The sequence below is a fragment of the Ursus arctos genome, unplaced genomic scaffold (assembly GCF_023065955.2).
Source record: "Ursus arctos isolate Adak ecotype North America unplaced genomic scaffold, UrsArc2.0 scaffold_14, whole genome shotgun sequence".
Lineage (NCBI taxonomy): Eukaryota > Metazoa > Chordata > Mammalia > Carnivora > Ursidae > Ursus > Ursus arctos.
The window spans coordinates 17,825,844-17,849,209 of NW_026622808.1; the positions used below are offsets into that span (position 1 = coordinate 17,825,844).

Sequence of the window (23,366 nt, forward strand, 5' to 3'; positions counted from 1 at the left end):
AGCCCAAAGTCACTGAAGGCCCCAATTCCCAACCTTTTCCAGCATTCCATAATCACAGGCCTCGGGGAGGAATGTGCCCCAAAGCCCTCCAATTATGGTTTCCTTAGGGGGCTATTAAATCTTGATTTCTGAGAGGAAAATTGGGCATTCTGTGTTTTCCCTTTCAGTCTCCAGTGTTCTGCTACTGTGGGTGAGCTCTTCTAGAAACTTCCAAGTGGTCTCAAAGGCCGTTAGGTAGCATCGGGAAGTGTGGTGGTTTTACGATGTTGTTGGGTTATAGAAAGAGCACATCCGGTGTTGAGCTTAGATCCCTGACAATCATGTTAGCTGTTTCCTTTGGGGGAGCAGGTGAGTGTGGGGTTGATGCAAACGTGGAGAGACTGGATTTGGATCCGAATGGACACATAGAAGTGTCTGGCGGGGACCTTCCTGTGCTGGCCAGTGGTGATCCTGGGGAGCACGGACAGCCCCCGTGTTTTCTGCCTTGGGCGCCTGCCTGGCCTCGGGCTGCCTAGCACAGAGCACGGAAATGTTTGCATTTAGGGAACTGAATGGAGCACAGTGACAGGCTGGGTTTCCAGGATCACCAGATACCAAATCTGTCTGCCTCCCCTCCCCCACCTCTGTCCCATACTTAGCCGATTGAGAACTAACCTACAAAATTGTGGATGAACACACTTTCCCCAAAAATACTTTGGGGGGAGGGGAATGAAAGTTTCTTGGGGCATATTTTAGATTTGGTCATTTAATCCATCCAATGCCTGCCCGCCAGTGGGTTGTAGGAGGTCCACCACTTTGTGGAGGAATCAAGGCCGACACGTGAGATACCTGACATTGTTGCTGGTGCTAAGGACACCTCGGAAATGCCTTTCTTGGCTCTGCATGGGGCCGGACGCTGTGCAGAGCACATTTCATGCATTATCCCATCTGATCCTCAAGCTAGCCCAAGCTGCTATTACTATGCCCATGTATATACATGGGGAAACTGAGGCACGGAATGCTGAGTCATGTGACCAGAAAGTAGCATGCATCCACACCCAAACCCAGGTCTGCCTGAAGTCATAATTCTTCATGCTCCATGCTGGGGTGCTTTGAAGCTACGGATCCCAGGTCTGACGAGAAAGCCTCCAGAGAGCAGATTTGGACAACGCAGAATTTCTCCAAGCCCATCCATTATACGGCCCACATTCCAGTCCTGGTGGCCAAGGGACTGGGATGTGTGGCTGACTGTCTGGATAGCAGCTTGATTCCAAGTGGTGACGATGGAGAGGGAGGCCGTGGGGACTAAGGCAAGGCAGAGGGTTCCGCCAGAAGATGGCATTTAGCTCTCTGGCTGTTCAATGCAAGAAAGAAACACGTTAGCTTTTACAGAATAACCCTCCGAGGAAATTAACAGGCCCCTGTGAACTGTCTGGAGTGTCAGCACTGTTGGTAACTAAATGTTCTTGATATGTAACTAAATGTTCCCTTGCTCCCGAGCCCTTCTGTCTGTCTCCCCAAGAGGTATGTGGAGCTGTGTCTGTTCTGTTCACCAGCTTGCGTCCAGAGTTTAGGATGGTGTTGTGGCTCAGTAGGAGCTCAGATCTGTGGACGGAGGGGACCAAAAGGAAGATGGGGGGGGGGGAGTACTGGCAACGGGATGTGTTTTGCTACCTAGTGAATTTTTTTTTTTTTTTAATATGGAATGCTTCACGAATTTGCGTGTCATCCTTGCGCAGGGGCCATGCTAATCTTCTCTGTATTGTTCCAATTTTAGTATATGTGCTGCCAAAGCGAGCACCCTAGTGAACTTTTTAATTAAGAAACGAAGAGTTCACAGTCAGGCAGCCTGTCTGTAAAGGTCGAAGGGGTTTCCAGGGCATCTCCATGGTGCAGAAAACAATCCACCTGTGAATAAATACTGGCCAGAGAGCGAGGGCATGGACCTTGTTGATCCTGGTGGGGAAGCACAATTCCTCCGTGGTCATAGCGTGCGTGTAAAAGAGCCCAATGAGCCTTCTCTCCATCAGGACGGAAGGTGACTTTGTTTGGGTGTGGTGAAACTACCCATCTTTTTTAGATGATACGAGGCATCCGGTCTGATGGGAAAGCATTTCTCCGGCTTTATTTTCCTTCATGTACTTTCCCTAAGTGTGTGCCCGGACTTGGCAGCGTAAACAGAGGTGGAGCCAGGAAGTGGCAGGTGGATGGGCTGTTTGCTCAGGTAGACGGAGGGCTGCAAAGTGGGTCTAAAGAGCTAGCAAAGTCTGAGGCCAGTGGCAAAAGGGCAAACTCTTTCTTTTCCGTGGCTGAAATAAACACGGGCAGGAAATGGGTTTTCCCCCAAATCAGAGAACTTCTTCCCCCCACCCTCCCATAAAATAGCAGTGTCTGAGGTATACACACTTTAGTGTCCCAAGAACAGCCACGGGGCTCTTGGCATGGAGATGACACATGGAGCTTCTGGTCTTTTCTAGACAGAAAATAAAGCAGCCAGACTAGCTTTAGGAACCAACTCAGTAAGGAAATGAGCCGAAGGTTTTCTCCCTTTGGTCACAGTGGAATTTGAAATAGGTGTCTTTTTTTTTTTTTTTTTTTAAAGTAAACTCGATTCAACTTCATGGTGTGTCTCTGCAGAAATGCAGTACATTCGGGGCGCCTGGGTGGCACAGCGGTTAAGCGTCTGCCTTTGGCTCAGGGCGTGATCCCGGAGTTATGGGATCGAGCCCCACATCAGGCTCTTCCGTTGTAAGCCTGCTTCTTCCTCTCCCACTCCCCCTGCTTGTGTTTCCTCTCTCGCTGGCTGTCTCTATCTCTGTCGAATAAATAAATAAAATCTTTAAAAAAAAAAAATGCAGTACATTCTGCTGTTTACTTTTGTCCTTGAGAAGTTGGGGAGATTTTCTCCATTCCCTGTCACTGTGTCTAAACCCTCCCAGCTCATGTGTGTAGCAGCTCCCAGGAAACTGGCTTCTGTCTACCTGTATACATTCAAGACCACCGTGTACTTTGTTATTGAAAAGCCATCAGTCATGTGAGCCGTTGGACCTTTTTATGGTTGAGATTGTCCCCAGGGAAACCCTCCTTGCAATTCAGACCTTCCACAGTGACAGATTTCAAACTCTGACATTCCCCATTTCTACTTCCTTGTTCCCATGGAGGCTGCAGTTCTGTCTCCACCCCCCCCCCCAACTAGAAAATGGTTATACCTAATTCCAAAAATGACGCAGAACACTTGACCATGTGTGTAAATAGCAGCAGAGAAAAATATGCAGAGAACTCAAGGCCAAAGGCATTATTAGGGAGTAAAGGAAAGGTTTTGCCTCGTGTGAAGGGACAATCCTTAATGCGGGTCCGCTAGCACAGCATCAAACTTCCGAGAGTAAATGGTAGGAAATACAAGAAGAATTGAGAAACCTTTGGGGAGCCTCAGCGCAGTCTTGATCATGTAGCTAAACCTCAATTAAGCAACAAGCAGTTTGGATAATACGGTTAATAAGATCGTGGTAACAGATAGAGACTGAACTTTGTACTCTACAAATGATACACATTTGAAAGCGCTCTTCTCTTGGAATATTTAGCAAAATTAATCATCTGTTAAATCTCAAAAAAAAAAAAAAAAAAAAAAAAGCCCCAACACAGCCCCAAAAAGCAGACATTGCACTGGCCTTAATCGCTTGCTGCAAGTAAACGTAAGTGGAAATTAATTTTTAAAAGCTTAACTGAACAAGCATGCGAGACAAACTCCTACCATGTGATGATGAAAAACAAAACACAACTCTTAACTTTGGTTAGGGAGGAGCTCAGTACTGGAAGGAGAGGCTCTTTAGGAAGCCGTGGAGTGGATGCAGAGACATGCAGGGCCATAAGCGATCGCCTACAGAAATCACAAAAACGACACAACAAATAGTAGAACAGATCTACCCAGGAAGAAGGAAATAATAAATTAACAGAGACTGACTGGTTTAGAAAACAAATAGAACTGACAAATTCAAGAGCTGGGTCTTCTAGAGCTGCAGTGTTCGGTAAGGTAGCCACCAGCCACGTGAAAATGAATTGTTTTGCCGTCACATCAGACAGATTTCCAGCTCTCAGTGGCTACAGGTGGCTAGTAAACTTGGACAGGACAGACACAGAACTTTTCTGTCAATGCAGAACGTTTATAGGACAGTGCTGTTTTCCAAAGAATTTATGAAGTAATGTAACTAAGGGAAAAAAATTAGCGGGGGGGGGGGAGGACAAATATTGTAAAATTAAGAATGTAAAGAGAAATGTTTATTTATTTATTTATTTATTTATTTATTTATTTATTCTTTTTACAGATTTTATTTATTTATTTGACAGAGAGAGAGAGCACAAGTAGGGGGAGAGGGAGAACAGGGAGCCCGATGTGGGGCTTGATCCCTGGACCCTGGGATCATGACCCGAGCTGAAGGCAGACACTTAACTGAGCCACCCAGGCACCCCCATAATTTAAAACCCGGTAAAAAATTATAGATAGCTCTGGTAATACTTTTGGGAATATTATTGGAATAACTTCACTTCGTGTTTTAAGTGCTTATTTTACTAGATTGATCAGTACCTTATAGAAGAAATTAAGGCTGTGATTTTGCCCCCAAGAGCAGCTATGCCTGTATCTCCTAAGCTGGGCCATTGCCATTGTTCATTTCCAAATAGCCTTTAAAGTTTACCTGGGCTCAAGAAGCCACAAACCTGGGTAGGTGGAAACAACTTTTAAAAAGTGACTCTTAGAGTCACTGCCTAACACGTGTATGTATTACATACACAAATGAACACAACTTTAAACATGTCCACAATAAACAAAGTGGGGTCCTCGCACCTTGCAAGAGTGGTTTTTAGGACCAGGCTGGGGTGGGTTGAAGAGTGACTTAGCAGATGTTCTGGACTCTACACGTCAAACCCAGGTCAGGGAAGTCTGAGGACCCAGCTTCCTTGCCTGTCTTATGAGTCCTGTCCAGCGGCCCGCAGTGGAAACTTGGGAACCATCTGGGAGATAAGTCCTGAAGGCTCCACGTCCCTGGTGGTTTCAGAAGCCAGCCTCTTCCTTCCTGTCCCCTCTGCCCTTGCCTTCCTCAGCTGTGCACCAGAGTGCTAGAAAATTGCCCCCAGCATGGATCCGATGGTATCTTTTCTGGTTGAAGCCCTTCTTTGGTTCCTCCGGAGGCGCAAAGTCCAAGCCCCTCGGCTCCCTAACTTTCCTGTCTGCCCTGACCTCCCATGCCTCTTCCCCTGTACTTTGCCCTTCATCAACTCTGAACTGTTTATAGTTGCCCAAAGGCAGGCCCGATGATTCATGCATTTGCACGTACTGCCCCTCCCCCATGGGATAAAGCTAGTCACCTGATTCCCTACCTTTTTTTCCCCCACTATGAGCTTTATTGTGCACCTACTGTGTGCATGGCTCTGGGACCCAGTATAAGACAGGTGAGGTCTCCCCTTTCACAGTGCTTATTGAGAGAAAAGAGACAGTGTCTCCATTCATTTCTGCATACCAGTGCCTCGAAGGGGCCAGATCCAGGTGGGCCAGGGTGAGGAACAGGTGAATAAACCCCAAAGAACTCCATGATGCCACACCAAGCACCATTCTCCTTGGAAGACCTGGGTTCGAGTTTTGACCTTGCTAGCTGAGTTAGCATTAGCAAAGCAGCCTTTCTGTGCCTCAGAAGGAGATGGTTGTTTGAATAATAGGATTAATAGCTTCCTAACCGATGTGGGTTGAACGTTGTACTCGGCAAATGGAATATACATTTTAAACTGTATTGTTGGGGGGAGGTGGTTAGAGATAATGCCCATTCGCTGCCTCGGTTTACTGGAATTGCAAATACACACGGAGCACCCAGGTCTGACGTCTTCAAATCTATAGGGAACATTGGCTGGAGGGCACCCCCTCCCCCCCCCCGCTAAAAGCCTGTAGATTTTCTTAAAAGTGTAATTTATGAGTATGGCCCTTGGTTTTCTGGGTGAGTGATGGGTGGAAATACTGGGGGTAGGGTCCGAGAGAGCGCTGTCCCGGTTGTGCGGACTCTTCCCTTGCCGCTCCCTCCGGCCTCCAATTTGGGGAATTTTGCTGTTTGACCCTGGAGAACCGCTGCCCCTCTCTGGGCCCCTAGCGAGTGAGGCCTGGGGCCAGGGCGCCCCTCGGCCATCCCAGGCGCTGCCACGCGGTGACCCGATCTCCTCCCGGGCACACGCCCAGCTCGCGAGCTGCCCAAGTCGCGCGGTGGCTGCTTGGGGCGGCCCACACACTCGGTTTCATCTTTTCTTTAACTTTTTCCGAAGTTCCATTCTTTGCAGGCCCGTCCTGCAGGGTCTGCATCCTCGGGAGGCCCTCCCGGGGGCCCCCTCAGCGCGGACCGCCTACCGGCGGTCACGGCCCGAGCACCAGTCAGGCCGACCGAGCCCCGCGCGCCTGGGGGCGGGGCCAGAGCTCCGGCAACACGCCCGTCTATTGGCTGAACGCGAGGGCGGCGCTGCGGCCACCGCCACCGCACGGCCCGGAGTCTACGGAACGGAACGCGCCTCGGGCTTTGTGCGGCGCGCGGACGCCGCTGGCTCGAGGGGCGGGGCCTCTCCCGTCCTGGGCCCGCCCGTTAGTAACTATACACACGCAGATGCTTGCCACCGACCAATCCTGAGGCTGCCTTAACGGGGAGCACCCCGCCCCTCCCCCTGGGCCCGCCCCCTTCCTGGCCTGCGTGCGCCGTATGTCTCCTAAGAGCTTCGCAACTCGATTCCAAACGCATCTGGAAAGCCAATCGGTGCGCGCGCGTGGGGGCGGCATTGTCAGGGAAGCAAAGGGGGAGCTTCCCTGCTTCAAGGACACGCGTCCTTGCAGTCGTCGCTTCTCGTGGATCGCGGACTTGGAAAGGGCGTCTGTTGACCGCTCCGCTGTCAGAAGTTCGCCCCCGGCCCCTACCCCACCATTAAATCACCAGGGGGTGGAATTTCTCGAGGCTGTGCTGCCCGCGCTCTGGGCTCGGGGGCTCGAACCTCCGCCGCCAGGGATCGGGCGGGCGTGGGGGAGAAGGTCTGTCAATGGCAACCGGGTAAATGACTCTGCAGAGTTTATAAAATTCATACTTCCAGGGAGAGCCATGGGCCCTGCGGGGAATGTGTCTGCAGGCCCATGACGCAACTGTTCCGTTTGGAAATTTCTGGAAAGCAGTAATTTTGGGAATAATAAATCTTGAGTTTTTTTTTTTTTTTTTTCCCCAACTGCAGGGTTTGGAAAGAAATGTAACAAAATGTTATTAACATATGTCGTGCTATGGAAACATAGTGGCTTTTTTCCTTTGGCTTTAGTTTTGCATTTTACCATATAGCTTCTTCTTTTTTTTTTTTTTTAAGATTTTATTTATTTGTTTGACAGAGAGAGACAGCCAGCGAGAGAGGGAACACAAGCAGGGGGAGTGGGAGAGGAAGAAGCAGGCTCCCAGCCGAGGAGCCTGATGTGGGGCTCCATCGGAGAACGCTGGGATCACGCCCTGAGCCGCCCTGAGCCAAGGCAGACGCTTAACGACTGCACCACCCAGGCGTCCCCTACCATATAGCTTCTTAATTAAGGAACACCAAAACGATTTGAACTTAAAAAAAAAAAGGCAAAGAGGAAAAAAAAAAAGGTGGATGTCGTTTTCTAAGCATGTCGTTTGCAACGCGGCGCTGCGTTAGTCTTTCCCACTCTCCTAGCCTTTTAACCTTACTTTGGATTTATTTTAACCTTTTAATTTTGATGTAGTTTTCAGGTTTACAGAAAAGTTGCAAGAATTGTATCTAGATTCATTGTTGTTTACATCTTACCCTATTTGTTCTATCTCTAAAGCATTTATATACATACATTATATACATATATTTGTTTTTTTCCTGAGCTTTTTGAGAATCAGTTGCTGGCGCACTGGGCCTTTACTCGTAATTCTAATTCTTCAGTGGTTTTCTAAGGACAAGAAAATTATCTCGCACAGCTGCAGTGCAATGAGCAGAATCAGAAAGTTAACAATGATGCAATATTTTAATCCACAAGCTTGTGCATAAATCTCATCTCTCCTGCCAGTGTTGTCTTCATCAATACTATTTTTTTCCCTGACTTTCTTTTGAATCTAAGACCACACTTCTTATTTAGCTGCTTTGGCTGTTGATTTTGTAATATAGCAAAAATGATCTTAAGAAAACCTTTGTAAAAGCTCCCGGTGATGTCAGGCAGCTTTTCTCATATAATTTTACTGGGGAATTTGGGGGTAGAATTGTATGGTTGATCAATAGTATTTATTTATTGTCTACCAGAGGCTTTTAAAAAAATGTATTTTCAAATAGATGTTAGTTTTAAAAGGGTCGTACACCTACACAGCAAAAAACCCCCACCAAATTTGCTGGTATGTAAGGATGTCCTGCCTACCATCCACTCCAAGCTCATTTCCCTCCCCACAGTTTTGGGGCACATTTCTTGTGTCCCTTCCGGAGGGATGTACGTCTCATTTGACCTTTTCTCCCCCCCCCCCCCCCGGTTCCCATTTAAAGATAAAATTTATATATACCAGAATCTGCCCGCTTTTGGTGTAAAGTTCTGCGAATTTTGACTGATACATACATTCGTGTGACTACCACCTCAGTCAAGATATGGAATGGTTCCATCATCCCCCCAGATTCCCCTGGACCCTTTTTTAGCCCCTTCTCAGTTCCAACCCACTGATGTGTCCCCTGTCCCTACAGTTTTGGCTTTTCCAGGATATCCTGTAAATGGAATCATACAGCATATAGTATTTAAGACTGGCTTCTTGCGCTCAATACAACACACTTGAAATTCATCCACGTTACTGTGGGTGTCAGCTCATCATTCTTAGTTGATTGCTCTCTAGTGTTCGTTGTATGGAGGTATAATGTTTATCCATTCCCCAGTCCAGGGTCATTTGGATTGTTTCCAGTTTGGGGTGATTACGCATGTAGCCACTATAAACATTTGAATATACAGGTCTTTGTGTGAACACGGGAGATTTGTTTGTTTTCCATTTCACCTGAGTAAACCCATAGGTTGTGTGGTAAGGATAAGAAGCGCACGTTTAACTTTGTAAGAAACTACCAAACTGTTTTCTAAATGAGCTGCCCTGGTCTGTATTCCCGCTATGTGTGTTTCCTTCCTTTCTCTACGGAGTTCTTTATTTTTATTTTTTTTAAGATTTTATTTATTTATTCGACAGACATAGAGACAGGCAGTGAGAGAGGGAACACAAGCAGGGGGAGTGGGAGAGGAAGAAGCAGGCTCATAGTGGAGGAGCCTGATGTGGGGCTCGATCCCAGAACGCCGGGATCACGCCCTGAGTGGAAGGCAGACGCTTAACCGCTGTGCCACCCAGGCGCCCCTCCACGGAGTTCTTTAGACACTGTTCTGTATCTTGCTCGCTTCACTCTGTGCTCCCTTGGAAGTGACTCCAGCATCAGGACGCGTAGAGCTGCTTTCTGTTTTACAACTGCGTACTATTCCACGCCTGGATCCACAGTCATTTATTCACGTGGTCTCCGTATACGGACCTTTAGGTTGTTTCCAGTCCTTTGCTGTTATCAACCCAACTGGTAATGTCCTGCAGGGTGAAGATGACCCTTGTCCAGATGTCTGCACACACACATTCTCTCTCGTCTGCAGGGTAATTCGTAGCAGGAGAAATATGGGGCCAAACTGCACTTGCCTCCTCGGCTTTGAATCCCCTCTTCTTAAGTAAGTTGCCTTTTCTGTAGGTCTCCCTCTGGGGCAGGCATCATTTGGTGGGAGTGTCGCGCTTCCTTCAGAGGGTCTAACCAGAGGATTCTGACGCCATTACCTCCATACTCTGTGGATTTATTTAGAGTTCAGTTATCAATCTTCTCAGCAGGGCATAGTGGAAAAGCCACTTGAGGTCAAGTTTCGGGAAGGTTGGGGCTGCTTCTCCTAGTGTAACTGGAGGCCAGGGGTTTGGGGAACCTTTAGGGAGAAGTGGGAGGGAATTGGGGCCAGCAGTCCAGGGCAGCTTGTGAGGGAGACGGAGATGGATGGACAAAGGACTTGTGTGTTTGGAGGAGGAAGGACTGGTACTTGCTGTCTCTGGAAGGTCCGGGTGGATGCTTCCTACACATGTAGCATGCACCTGTCCTGGGAAAGTGGGCAGCCCCTGGACTGCCTGGCATTTTCTGGAAGAGGCTGCCATTGTCTTTGGCAGAAACAGCCTAGGGCCGTGGCCCTCTGAGCCTGAGCTGCTGGGACTGCAGCTGGGGCTGGGGATCGGTGTCTATGAGAGGGGGCTGGTGGAGGAGCTCGGGGAGAGGAAAGTCCTCCATCTGGTCGTTTTTCATCTTGCACAACCTGTGGTTTTCATAATTCTGCCTGGGGAGGGGGGCAGCGGCTGGCCCAGTGGCATTTCTGTTAAAAAAGTTCAAGTACTTGGAAACAGAATGGGAGACACCCCCTGGTGGCTTATCATTATCAAAGCATAGTCCTCAAAAGTGAAAAACACGACTTTTATGTAAAAAGAAAAAAAAGCCGAAGAACATCCGTCAACACATTTCTTTTTAACTCTTTAGTGAGGGGGACTGCAGGAGGGCAAAGCCAAAGGGTTTGTTCTCTCTGAAATAGGATTGCAAAGTTAGATACAGGGCTGTTTCATGTCCTCTGGGGCCACAACGCTGTCCTCGCTGGGAGGTTGTGTCTTCTGGTGGATAAAAGTCATTTACAGCGGGGCACCTGGGTGGCTCAGTCAGTTGGGTGTCTGCCTTCGGCTCAGGTCATGATCCCAGCATCCTGGAATCAAGCCCCGCATCGGGCTCCCTGCTCTGTGGGGAGTCTGCTTCTCCCTCTGCCTGTCTCCCTGCTTGTGCTCTCTCTCCCTCCCTCTCTCTCTCAAATAAATAAATAAAATAAATCGTTTACAGCATATCCATCTGTGAGATGACATCTGACTCCCTGGAGTTAGGCCCTGATAGGAATAGTAACTCAACTCCTGCAAACCCTCCAGCCCCTTGCCTGCTTCCTGCTTCTGTGACGTTTCGCTGGGCACAGTCACACCCGTGTGCGCGTGTGCGCGTGTGCGCGTGGCTTCTCTGGGGCTGCTTTGTGACCCTTTGCAGAAAAAGCTTGCCAGCTGCTTTGCTAGGGAATGAGATGATTCTCAGGTGGGCTCCAGCTTAAAATTGGAAACTCCTGCTGTCAGCTTCCGGCCTTGTGTGCAAGTGTTGAGTATTTTTTCTTGGCATTGTCTGGGCCGGAAGGCTTATGTGTTTGGGAAGTTTTTGTTGGGTCTTTGCTAATGCTGCTTTTGAACTCAAGGGCTGACCCTCAGACACAGCTCCAGCCCAGGAAATAGAGCCCTTCCTGTTCTCACATGTGCCTTCCCAGAGGGTGTGGTCTTTGTGAGTCCTAGGTAATTGTCTGCCTTAAATATTGCTTCCTGCCATTGAGTCTCAGCCCTTGGGGCCCTGCAGACAGATCATTGATAACGATGATGATCGTAATAATAGGACCCGTAGTAGCTAACTTATATAAAACCTGTAGGTTGATCAAAGAATCCAGCCGGCGGGGGGTGGGGGGGCGCCTGGGTGGCTCATCTGGTTAAGCATCTGATTCTTTTTTTTTTTTTTTAAAGATTTATTTATTTATTTATTTGACAGAGAGCCAGCGAGAGAGGGAACACAAGCAGGGGGAGTGGGAGAGGAAGAAGCAGGCTCCTAGCGGAGGAGCCCGATGTGGGGCTCGATCCCACAACGCCGGGATCACGCCCTGAGCCGAAGCAGACGCTTAACCGCTGTGCCACCCAGGTGCCCCAAGCATCTGATTCTTGATCTCGGCTCAGGGCTTGAACTCACAACGCTGAGATGTTGGGCTCCATGCGGGGCTTGGTGCCTACTTAATAAACAAACAGAACAAACAAAAATCCCCCAAAGAATCCAGTGTTTTATTCACATCATCTTGTTTAGTTGTGAGAAGTTAAGGGACTGTTATCCCCTTTTATAAACAAGAAAACCGAGGCTGTTGCTTCTTTAAGGAAATCCTTACGGTGCGCCTGTGGGGTGGTGGGCTCTGTGTTGCCCAAGCTGAATCCAGGTCACGTCTTCCTTAACTGCATGGACCCAGTGGATGGCCTCGGTGATTCTTTAGACCCAGAAATACCAGATTCAGAGCCAAAAGATCAAGGGTTTAGCTTTGGCCCTGCTGCTTCTCACAACGGCCTGTGGCCTTGCTTCTGTGAGATGGAGAGACGTACTTACCCTCTCCCTGCCGGAGTCTTTGGTAGAATTAAGTGCGACTCTAATGGGCGGCATGTAATCCCTAAAAAACCTCTACGGACCTTCTCCCATCACCCACGTTGCTCCTGTTACAGCTTCCTTGTTCTTTCTGGGCCCGTGGCGTAGAAAATCAGAATATGCTCTATGTGTGATGCCCCAGGGTTTGCATTTGCGTGTATTTTCATGGTCTTTGTGGAGCACCTGCAACTGGGGGCGGGGGGGGGGGGGTGGATCGTGGATGCATTCTTGAGCCAGTGGCTGAAAATGGGGTACTTGGAACTGCTCCAAAGTCATTCCTTTTCCTCCTGTCTGATTGGAGCCGAGCGTACTGAACTCCGGCTGGTGCCAGCCCCGTCATAGGAGTGGGTGTCCTCGGAGCTGGAGCTGTGAATGGAGCGGGCACGGCCTGTCCTCTAGCCTTCCCTCTAGACAGACGGTCAACAAACACGCAGTGTAATTTTTGAGAGTGATAAATACCGTAAGGGAAATGTAATCAGATAATGTGTTAGAACGTGGTTGAGAAGGGGGGAGGAGTGACTTCCAGTGGGGAGGTCAGGGAAGGTCTCTCTAAAGTGTTGGGACCTGAAGGTCACGAAGGAGCCGTCATGGGAGGATAACGGGGAGGGCGCTCCAGCTAGCAGGAACAGCAGATGCAAAGGTCCTCAGGTAGGAGTGTGTGTGTGTGTGTGTGTGTGTGTGTATGTATGTGTGGACGGGGCGGGGGGAGCAGAAAGGAGACCCAGATGGCTGCTGCCTGGGGCTGGGAGAAGGACTCTAAGAAGCCAGCAGGCTAGACCACAAGAGACCTGTAGGCCTTGGCAAGAAGTTTATTTTCATTCTGGAGGCCTCTGCTGTCCAATGCAAAAGCCAGTTGCTACCCATGGCTGGTAAAATCAAAACTGAAACACAGTGAAAAGTGTAGTTCCTCAGGAGAAATCGGAACCCTTGTGTGCTCTCGGTGGGAATGTAAAACGGTGCAGCCGCTGTGGAAAAAAGTATGGCGGTGCCTCAAAAAACTAAAAATGGAATTACCATGTGATTCAACAGTTCTGCTTCTGGAGTTTTCAGTTCTAGGAGAATCGAAAGCTGAGTCTTGAAGAGGTATTTGTGTATCCATGATCTTAACAGTGTTATTCACAATGCCCCCAAGGTGGAAACAACCCAAGAGCCAATTGATGGGTGAACAAATACATAAAAGGTGGTATGTACACACAGTGGAATGCTATTCAGCCTTCAAAAGGAAAGAAAGTCCAACACCTGCTATACCGTGGATGAATCTTGAAGACCTTATGCTCAGTGAAACAAGCCAGTCACAAAAAGACAAATAGTGTCTGATTCTACTCCCAGGAAGTCCCCAGAGGAGACCCATCCACAGAGTCAGAGTACACGGTGGGAGCCAGGGGCTGGGCAGGGCGTGGGGAGTCCGTGTTTTAAGAGAGACATAGTTTCAGTCTGGGAAGATGAGAAAGTTCTGGAGATGGATGGTGGGAATGGTTGCATGACAACATGAGTACACTTTGTGCCACTGAGCTGTGCCCTTAAAAATGGCTAAGATGGTCAATTTTATGCTGTGTGTATTTTGCCACGATTAAAAAACATTGGTTCCTCATTGCAGTAACCACACACAAGAGCCACAGGGGAGAAGTGGCTACTGTGTTGGACAGTGCGTCTCGAGAACGTTCCCGTCCTTGCAGAAAGTTCCATGAGACAGCACTGCTCCTGTGTGAATGCAGCTTTAGGGGCCCCTTCTGTTTCCTGGGGCCAGTCGTTGGGGTCCACTGGGGCCTTAAAGTTGCTGCACCAAAGAGCCTGAGGACTTGGGGTCAGTAACACTCCCCAGCTTCCAAACCGTGTTTCAAGCCGTGCAGAGTGAGTGAGCGAAGAAAGAGACTCCAAGAACAGGCCATGCCGCAGCCGAGGTCTGTCCAGCCTCAGGGAATCCATTTGTCCACGGACAGATTTGCCGACAGCCTGGGCAGGGAGGCCTGGTCATTAAGGACCAGGCCAGATGCCAAGGGACTGAAATCAAGGGGTAATTAGGAAGCGATGAGTAGCGAGACATGGGGAGAGAGGGGGTGGGTGACGAGCTGCTGCGGGAACCCGGGGCAGAGTCCAGCCTTTGGTGGACAAGTTCAGTTGCAGGGGACCAGAAACTCCCCCAGCCACGAGATCAGAGGCAAGCCTCTGGCCTCCCCATCTGCAGGGCCTTCTCTTTTCTTCCTGTTCATTATCTCCTCAGGTTGCAACAGACATGTCCCCTCCCCTTACCTCCAGCTCCGTGCTTGTGGCTTATGGGATTGCGCATCTGTGAGTTTAAGGAACGAACCTACCTCCTCCATCGGACCCTGTGCTCCGGAAGGAGGGGCTGCGGCCACCTTGTTGTTCCTGCACCTTGTTCGTTGTTCCTCGGCTGCAACAGCTAGATCAGGGCAATCAGATGTCTGTTGAAGTGATAAATGACCTTTGGGTGACTTGCTTCACCTTCTCGTACCTTGGTTTCCCCGTTTGTAACGCGGAGGAAATGGCCCTAATAATGTATCTGTTTATACGGGTGCTGCAGAAGCTTGCTGGAGCCAGCTTGCTAGAACCGACTGTCAGATTTTCAGGAAATTCGTGAACTAGCTATTAAAGTAGCTGTTAGGAAAATGTACACAGTACTGACTCACGATGAACAAATCATGTTAAAAACAGCGGTAATAAATACTCAGAGCTCACCACTTCCTATTCTCTCCCTACATTTTTTGGTTACTTACACATTAGAGGTTATGTGCTACTATTGTAGCTAACGGTGGAGATGCTGTTTAACGCTGGGCTACTTACTGTGTGTCTCTCCTCAGCACAACGTTGAGCAGCATTTTGCTGGTAGCTTCCAGTGGACCAAGGTGGGGGTATTTACACCAGGGCGCTTTGCAAATGCTGCGAGTCAGAGCCTCTCTGCCTGCCTGCCTCCCCGACGTGGTCTCACACGCTTAGGAGCACACCACTGGTTGGGTGGGGGGGCTGACCTGAGTTAATAGCCGTGCCTGGCGCGAAGCGAGTGCGGTAGTAGCGAGACCCTTACTGTTATTATTTTGTTTGGCTTGCCCTCCCTCATCTGGACTTGCCGTCCTGTGCAGACGGCAGTCGGGCAGAGCTGCTGACCAGCTGTTGTCTCTGTCCCTCCAGTTTGTCCCACCATCTGCAAGTCGCACGGCTGCACCGCCGAGGGCCTCTGCTGCCACAGCGAGTGTTTAGGCAATTGCTCCGAGCCCGATGACCCCACCAAGTGCGTGGCCTGTCGCAACTTCTACCTGGATGGCAGGTGCGTGGAGACCTGCCCGCCCCCGTACTACCACTTCCAAGACTGGCGCTGCGTGAACTTCAGCTTCTGCCAGGATTTGCACAACAAATGCAAGAACTCCCGGAGACAGGGCTGCCACCAGTACGTCATTCACAATAACAAGTGCATCCCCGAGTGCCCCTCTGGCTACACGATGAATTCCAGCAAGTGAGTCCTGGGTACAGTTTCTGGGTGGCCGGGGGTGGTGGTCGGCGGGGCTGCAAAGACGGGAAGCGACGCGGGGTTGGTGGTGGTAGTGGTGTGTGGGGGGTGGCACCTGCTAAAACTGTGTGAAAAACTAGAGTTAACTGGCAGCGAGCGAGGGGGTGGCTGCCGCGTACCGATATTCTTGAGTCCGTCGGATGTTGTTCCTGCCTCCTGTGTTGGTCCTGGTCTTTGGAGCCGGAGTCGACAAACTTTCCGTAAAGGACGAGGGAGTAAATATTTTCCTGTCTTAACAGACCATTTTTAAAAGTTTTTCTGTGCTTGGCTTTGGGAACAGAAGACAGAAAGACAGGAGTCCTTGGTTTCCACTAGAATCCTTCACATGGACAGGACTGTCCCCGGGGATGCGGCTGCCCAAATGTTACAGCCAAGGACAGAGCTGAGGTTTTTATGTTTTCTCCACGCTGGAGCTAGACAGCGTGCTGAGATTAGCCCGGAGCACAAAGAGGAAGAGGCTCCATTCTAGACTCGTCTCAGAACTTTGCTGCATTTTGAAGGACAGTGCCATCAAACCGTTCGTTCCCTAATGTTCGGGTGAGGAATACGGTTTTCTGTCTTTGGGGGTGAGTCAAATTTCCTATGCACATCGCAGACTTTTTGTTCGTGCTGTGAGCTTCTTAGATGAGCTATTTCAGTGTCTCGGGGCTGTAACCAAGTTTAAAAAATCTGTTTCCTGGTTTTTGTGTTGAGGGTTTGAAAAAAAAAAAACCCACAAAACAACAAAAAACAAATCAGAAACAGACGCACGTCAAGGGGCCTTGAGCTGATCTGCTTACGTAAAAAATCTTCCTCTTCAGACTTGAGAATTAGCCAAGCGAGCGTGTTCTGGTGGGAAATTTTATTTCCCCGGGTGGAGTGGGTGGGAAGGAAAACAATCTTTATTTCAGTTCTTACGAGCCTCTCTTTGAGTGTTTGTGAAACCTGCAAGTACAACGTGTTTTGTTTTACTTGTTTTTGATAAAACCTATCAAGTGGCTTTGTTGACCAAAAATAGGCTTCTATAAATCACCTTTGGAGGCCAGACGGAGATTTTTTTTTCCTTCTTTTTTTTTTTTTTTCCTTTTTTTCCCCTGGCCAGTTTATCAGTCAGGTTGGGAAAATGACCATATTCCTTTTGATTTATTTCTGTTTTTTGTGTTTTTTTTTCCACGTTGGAAATAAAGCATGGATATTAACATCTTCCGGTGAGATGTTTGTTTCAAAGACACTGGCTTTAAATAAAAGGTATTTTTTTTTTCCTGACCGTAACTGAGACCTGAGACGTAGAGGAGGATTTCTTTGATGTGCTGGCCGATGGTGCAGCCATCCCCAGAGCCCAAACCCCGGGAGATTGGCAGCTTGTCCTATGAAGCCTGGGACCTTTACCGAGGGAACGAAGGCAAAGTGAGGGATGCCAATTATAACTTGTCCCAGCAATATTTTACTTTGTTGGTTTTTTTTTTAATACTAGCTTTCCTTCTGAAGCTTTTATTTGACGAAAGACTCCAGTGCTCTCATTTTCTAATGTGGTTTGATATCAAATAGGACCAGATAGGTTTTCTTCCATTCTGGTGGTTTATCTGGGAAATGGTTTCTGATAGTTTTGGAACAGAGGACTGGGAAGCCACGTGATTCATTAAGAAGCCCCACCAGTATCTATGGTCACTCTGAGGTTCCTGGTGGGAGCGCCGGGGTGCGCTTTCCTGGGACGAGGAGGGCTTGATATTTGGGGTGAATGTTAAGAGTGTGGTGGGCATCGGGCATCCCTGTTCCTTCCCCCTAGAATGATCTTTGCCAGGCCAGCTTCTTGTCAACCAGGTCCTGCCGGAAAGTTACTTCCTCTAAGAACCCTTCCCTGTTTGACCACCCTGTCTAAATTAGCATTCAGCCACTTCTTGGCCCATGGCGTCATTTTCACTCTTCATGGCATTTACGGCTAATTGATATTTTAATTGCGATTTGTTACTTTTACCCAACCCGACCATATGTTTCACGAGTGTATGGGTGAGCTCTTTCTGTGTAACAAACCACCCAACACTTAGTGGCTTAAAACAACACTCATTTGTGATTTATAATGGTTTCATGGGTTGAGGGGCGGTTTGTCCGGTCTGGGCTGAACCGGCCACGACTGGGTGCTATAGCATAGCCTCTCATATCTCGGATGGGCAGCCCTTGTGTGGTTCTTCAGCCCTGCAGCCAGGAAGGGCCTGCCCCGGTGTGCAAGTACTTCTCAAGCTTCTGTTTGCGTTACATCTGTTAACATCCCATTGGCCAAAGCAAGTCACGTGGCCAAGCCCAGATTCCCTGAATGGGGACGCACACGGCACTTCGTGGTGGGGTGGGCTGCAAACAACTTGGGGCCGTTGTAATCTCCCACAGGGAAAGTAGATCGTCTGTTTCACTCATGCATGCCTGCAGCTTAGAACGGGGGCTGGCAAAGGGCCAGATAGTAAATATTTCCAGCTCTGAGGGCCATATGGCCTCTGTTGCAGCTAGGCAGCTCAGCCCCTATAGTGCAAGAGCAGCCCTCAATGATATGCAGACCCATGGGTGCGGTCGGTTCCAGCCTACTGTTATTTACAAAGACAGGTGGCCAGCTGGATCTGGCCCGCGGGCCGTCGTTGGCTGGCCCCTGGCTTGGAGTATCACCTGTCACAGTAGGTGCTCCGGGAGTATTTGCAGAATCAACAAAAGAACCCAAACATTTGGTCCCTAGTCCATTTCCGCCCCGCTGTTCTGCTATCAACCGGGTGTCTACAGTGCGATTCTGCGCCTGGCTACCCGGAGTGAGCATCAGACTCTGTCCTCCACAGCACTGCTTCCCCGCAGACGCCGGCCACGCTTTGGGGTACCCAGGCCACCCATACTTCTCATCAGTTGGCAAAACATGTAGGGGTTCTCACATAGCCTTTTTAGGTTCAGTAATTTGCTAGAAAAGGTCACAGTATTAAAAAAAAAAAGAAAAAAAAAAAAAAGCCATACCTCCAGCCAGTCCTGAGCCTGTTCATGGTAGCGCCCTCGGTTAGGGACGCGGGCAGGGCTCGCCCAGGAGGCACACGTTGCTTGTGGCGAGCTCCAGATGTTTCCCCATCAGGGCCTCTATGTATGGCTGGGCTGGCCCTTGTGGTTCTTATTATGATCGCTAGACGCACTTCAGCAAAGACTATCCGGGAACTTCGAGGAACGAGGGTGATGACTCACAAGTCCTCGCAGGAGGGCACACGGCACCCTCGCGGGCCGCACAGCAAGATCATGGGTAAAGAGAGAGGCAGTGTGGACCTGGGGCTCTCTGTCTTCGTTAGGGTCCGAGGGCGGGGTGTCCAGGGTTTCGTGGGTTCACCCTTTACTGGTGAATTTAAAGTGTAGGAAGAGGAATTGGGGTGGGGAGGGAGAAGTGGGGTCACTCAGGCAGTCAACTATCTGGGCCACCCAGGGCTTTCTGAAAGAGGGAGCTTCAGGGGCGGGGCAGCCGAATTCCTTATCTGGCGGGGTTGCTCAGAGCTGGGCCCTACAGCTGGGGGTGTGTTTATTCCAGAACGATGTCTTCTGAAATGGATGCCTTGGCAGTCAGAGCGCACTGTCGGGGGCTCACACGGCACTTACAGCTGCAGCTTTATTATTAAGGACGCGCACGTTATCATGGGGAATCCCAGCTCTGTCCCGTGGAATCAGGGACATGGCCCTCCCAGCATGTGTTTGCATTCACTGTCCAGGAAACTTCACCGAGCTGGTGTCCAGAATTTTCTGTGGGCTCTCATTATGTAACTCTGATAATTGACTCCTTGACCGTGTGATTCAACTCCATCTTCAGTGGTTGAAAGATCCACAAATCTGAGCCCGTCTGTGGTCTTCTTGGTGACCAGCCCCCATCCCAAAGCTACGCAGGGAGGGCCACACCGTCATCTCACTAGCATAACAAAGATGCTCCTTCCTCTCAAGGAATTCCCAGGGCCTCTGAAGCTCTGTGCCCGGACCTGAGACTGCCGTCACCAAGGTCCTTCTGAAGAACTGGGTATGCCAGGGGTGGGTAACCAACCACGGTAGCCACAGTGATACCACTAATAAAAAGTGGTCAACAGAGCAAGGACTAACGATTCTTGTTTTCTACATGCCAAGTACTTTAGATAGTTTCTCCCTCTGGGAAATTCTGGTAAAACCCTCGCTGGACTGACTTGGGTGCGTGCCCACCTCTGAATCCCCCAGGGGGTTGGAAGATGGTGCCCAGCCTGGCCTGGATCCTGTGTCTTGCCTGGACCTAGGAGTGCTGTGCTAGCCAAGAACCCATGTCAGACCTTGGTGGGGGAGGGCTGGTTCCCGAAGGACTCCCGGGGGCTGTGTGTTCGAGGCCCATAGGCTCTAGTCACCCAAGCCGAGGGCTGCCGCCGTCATGCACTATCCCGTGAGAGGTGGTGTTGCAGGCGTGGGCACATCAGACCCCACGCAACAGCAAGCACCTGGTCTCCTTGGGGGCGGCGGCCCAAATTCTGCCCTGTGGGCACAGCAGCACTGTGGTATGGGGCCGTGGAAATCCTCCGGAAGGTCCATCAGCTCGGAATAATTCCCATCACTGTGGTTAACACGCAAGTCCCGTCCCTTGAGTATGATGACGTGAGTCCTGCGTCTTCGGGGTAGAACGGGATCCTCCTTGGGGTGCAGTGTCAATCCCATTACTTTGGGGAATGGCAGGAGCCCCATCGTTTTAGGGGAAAAGCATGAGTCGCCTGCCTTCAGGGTAAAGCTGTAGGACTTGCCACCATGGAGGACGGCATGCGCCTGCCCCTTACACGGTGGTTCTTACCAGGGGTGATTTGTCCCCTGTCCCCACAGGGGACGATGTTTGGGGACATTTTTGGCTGTCGTGCTGAGGGGCAGGTGCTACTGGCATCGAGTGGGTGAGGCCCAGGGAGGCTGCGCACCGCCTTCCAGGCTCAGGACACGCTCACGATGGAGAATTCTCCGGCCTCAGATGTCAGCGGTGCTGTGGTTGAAGCGCCCAACCTTAGGGTAACAGCATAAGTCCTGTCCCTTGGGACCCTGAGCAGTCCTGGCACGTGGGGTCCTGGGTGCCCTGACCCCCTCTCTCCGCTCTTTCTTCAGCCTGATGTGCACCCCATGCCTGGGCCCCTGTCCCAAGGTCTGCCACATCCTGGAGGGCGAGAAGACCATCGACTCGGTGACCTCTGCCCAGGAGCTTCGAGGCTGCACTGTTGTCAACGGAAGCCTCATCATCAACATTCGAGGGGGCAGTGAGTGCTCGGGGGGTGGGGGCTGCTGCCGGCTGGGACCCGCCTTCCCATCTACACACCAGGGGAGTCAGTTGAGGAGTTGGCTTCCAGACCTGAAATTCGAAGCTCAGTCCTGGCCCCGCCTACCCAGAGAGTCTAATTTTCCGAGTTGGAAATTGATGTTCTTACGCAGGGATCTGCATTTTTAACAAGTAGGCCGTGTGCCCTGTGTCAGGTCTGGGGGCCCGTGTTTCCAGAAATACCGTCGCAGGCAAAAAGGCATCCCTTTTTTATTTATTCAGCAAACATTTATCGAATACTCACAGCGAACAAAGCAAAGCCCAGGCAGGATGGATCTTACAAATAAACACATCAACGTATAACTTAAACTTGGGGTGGGCCCCACTAGGAAGGGAAGTAAAGCAGGGTAATGGGGGGAGCCGAGATTGGTAACGTCTTCTTATAAGGGGCCATATAATAAATGTATTCAGCTTTGCAGGCTGGATGGTCTCTGCCATAACTACTCAACTCTGCGGCTGTAAAAACAGCCGCAGAAAACCTGTGAACAAATGGGCGTGGCTCTTTTCCAATTAAACGTTATTTACAAAATCTAAGACTGGATTTGGCCACTGGGCTGTCTGTCATTGGCCAGCCTCTGAATAAGAGAATAAAGGGGTCTGCTATTTTTGAAGGGTTTCTGCTCTGAGGAGATGCTTTGAGCTGGAGATGAAGCAAACCAAGCAGATCTATGAGAGAATAATATTCTGGGTAAAGGAGGAAGCCAGTGCAAAGGTCCTGAGGCAGAAGGATGCCTGGCTTAAGGGATGGTGGGGAGGCCCATGTGTCTGGAGGCGGGCAGACAAGGTAAAGGATGAGAAAAAAACGCGCGCTGGTCACTTATATAGGGACTTGCAGACCCTGCAGTAAAGGCTTTCGGTGGTATTCTAAGGACGAGGCATTTTGATCAGGGTACTTCGAAGTCACTTGAAGCCTCTAGGTTGACGCCTCACTGTGAGAGATTATGGGAAGATTAAAATATTTCTGTAGAAGCTCACTGGATATTCTCTCCTTTCCTTAGACAACCTGGCAGCTGAGCTGGAGGCCAACCTCGGACTCATTGAAGAAATTTCCGGGTATCTGAAAATCCGGAGATCCTACGCTCTTGTGTCCCTTTCCTTTTTCCGGAAGTTACGGCTGATTCGAGGAGAGACCTTGGAAATCGGGTACGTGGCCTGGTTCCGTGTGTGGCCCGAATGCTCACTAGGGGGTTCGGGAGTTAAAACAACTGAGGGGTTTTTGCCAAGACACGGAAACACCTGGGTCCATGGACGGATGAATGGAGAAAGATGTGGCTGGTACATACGGTGGAATATCACTCAGCCATAAAAAGGAAGGAAATCCTGCCTTTTGCAACAACACGTATGGACCTTGAGGGTGTTACGCTGAGGGAAGCATGTCAGAGAAAGACAAATGCTGTAGGACCTCACTTATATGAGGAATCAAAAACAAGACCACACCAAGCTTCAAGATACAGAGAAAGAGTGGTGGTTGCCAGAGGCGGGGGTAGAGGGTGGGGGAAACAGGTGCGTGGGTCAAAAGGTACAGACTTCCAGTCATAAAATAAATAAGTCGTGGGGACGTAATGTACCCATGGTGACCTAGTTAACAATACCGCATTATACATTTGAAATTTGCTAAGAGCGTAAATCTTATTTTTTTAAATTAAATTTTTTTTATTTATTTGACAGAGAGAGAGAACACAAGCAGGGGGAGCAGCAGGCAGAGGGAGAGGGAGAAGCAGACTCCCCGCTGAGCAGGGAGCCTGATGTGGGGCTCGATCCCAGGACCCTGGGATCACGCCCTGGGCCGAAGGCAGACGCTTAACCCACTGAGCCACCCAGGCGCCCTAAGAGCATAAATCCTAAAAGTTCTCATCACAAGAAACAATTTTTTTTTTAAAAAATCATGTGAGGTGATGGATATGAACTGAACGTATGGTGGTGATCATTTCACGATATCTACAAAGAGCAAATCGTAATGTTGGATGCCTGAAACGAATACAGTGTTATAAATCAGTTATATCTCAATAAAACTGGGGGCGGTGGGGGGGAACTTGCGTTTTTTTTTTTTTTTTTTTTTTTAATTGAGGTGCAGTTGACCTGCAGTATTATGTTAGTTTCAGGTGTATGACATAGTGAGTCTGTATTTGCATATATTGCAAAACGATCACCATGGTAACTGGTTAACAACCAGCACCACATACAGTTCGAATTTTTTTTCTTGTGTTGAGAACTTTTTTTTTTAAGATTTTATTTATTTGAGAGAGAGATAGCAAGAGGGAGCATGAGCAGGGGTGGTGGAGAGAGAGAAGCAGGCTC

The 23,366-nt window shown here is 49.6% G+C and overlaps 1 protein-coding gene and 1 non-coding gene across 6 annotated transcripts in view; one reads left to right on the forward strand and one right to left on the reverse strand.

Moving 5' to 3' along the window:
* Window positions 1–23,366, forward strand: part of INSR (insulin receptor) — a 125,588-nt gene that overhangs the window by 60,135 nt on the left and 42,087 nt on the right. For all 5 annotated transcript variants that reach the window (XR_007191803.2, XM_048227205.2, XM_026481311.4 and 2 more), the window contains exons 3-5: window positions 15,406–15,727; window positions 20,861–21,009; window positions 22,067–22,211. Coding sequence is in view for 4 of the 5 variants with exons in the window: in XM_048227205.2 (XP_048083162.1) it covers window positions 15,406–15,727; window positions 20,861–21,009; window positions 22,067–22,211 (616 nt within the window). In the remaining variant the exon portion in view is untranslated. The remainder of the gene's footprint in view (window positions 1–15,405; window positions 15,728–20,860; window positions 21,010–22,066; window positions 22,212–23,366) is intronic.
* On the reverse strand, window positions 1,674–1,780 carry LOC113243051 (U6 spliceosomal RNA). Its single transcript, XR_003312068.1, has one exon. It is a non-coding gene; the product is annotated as a U6 spliceosomal RNA (small nuclear RNA).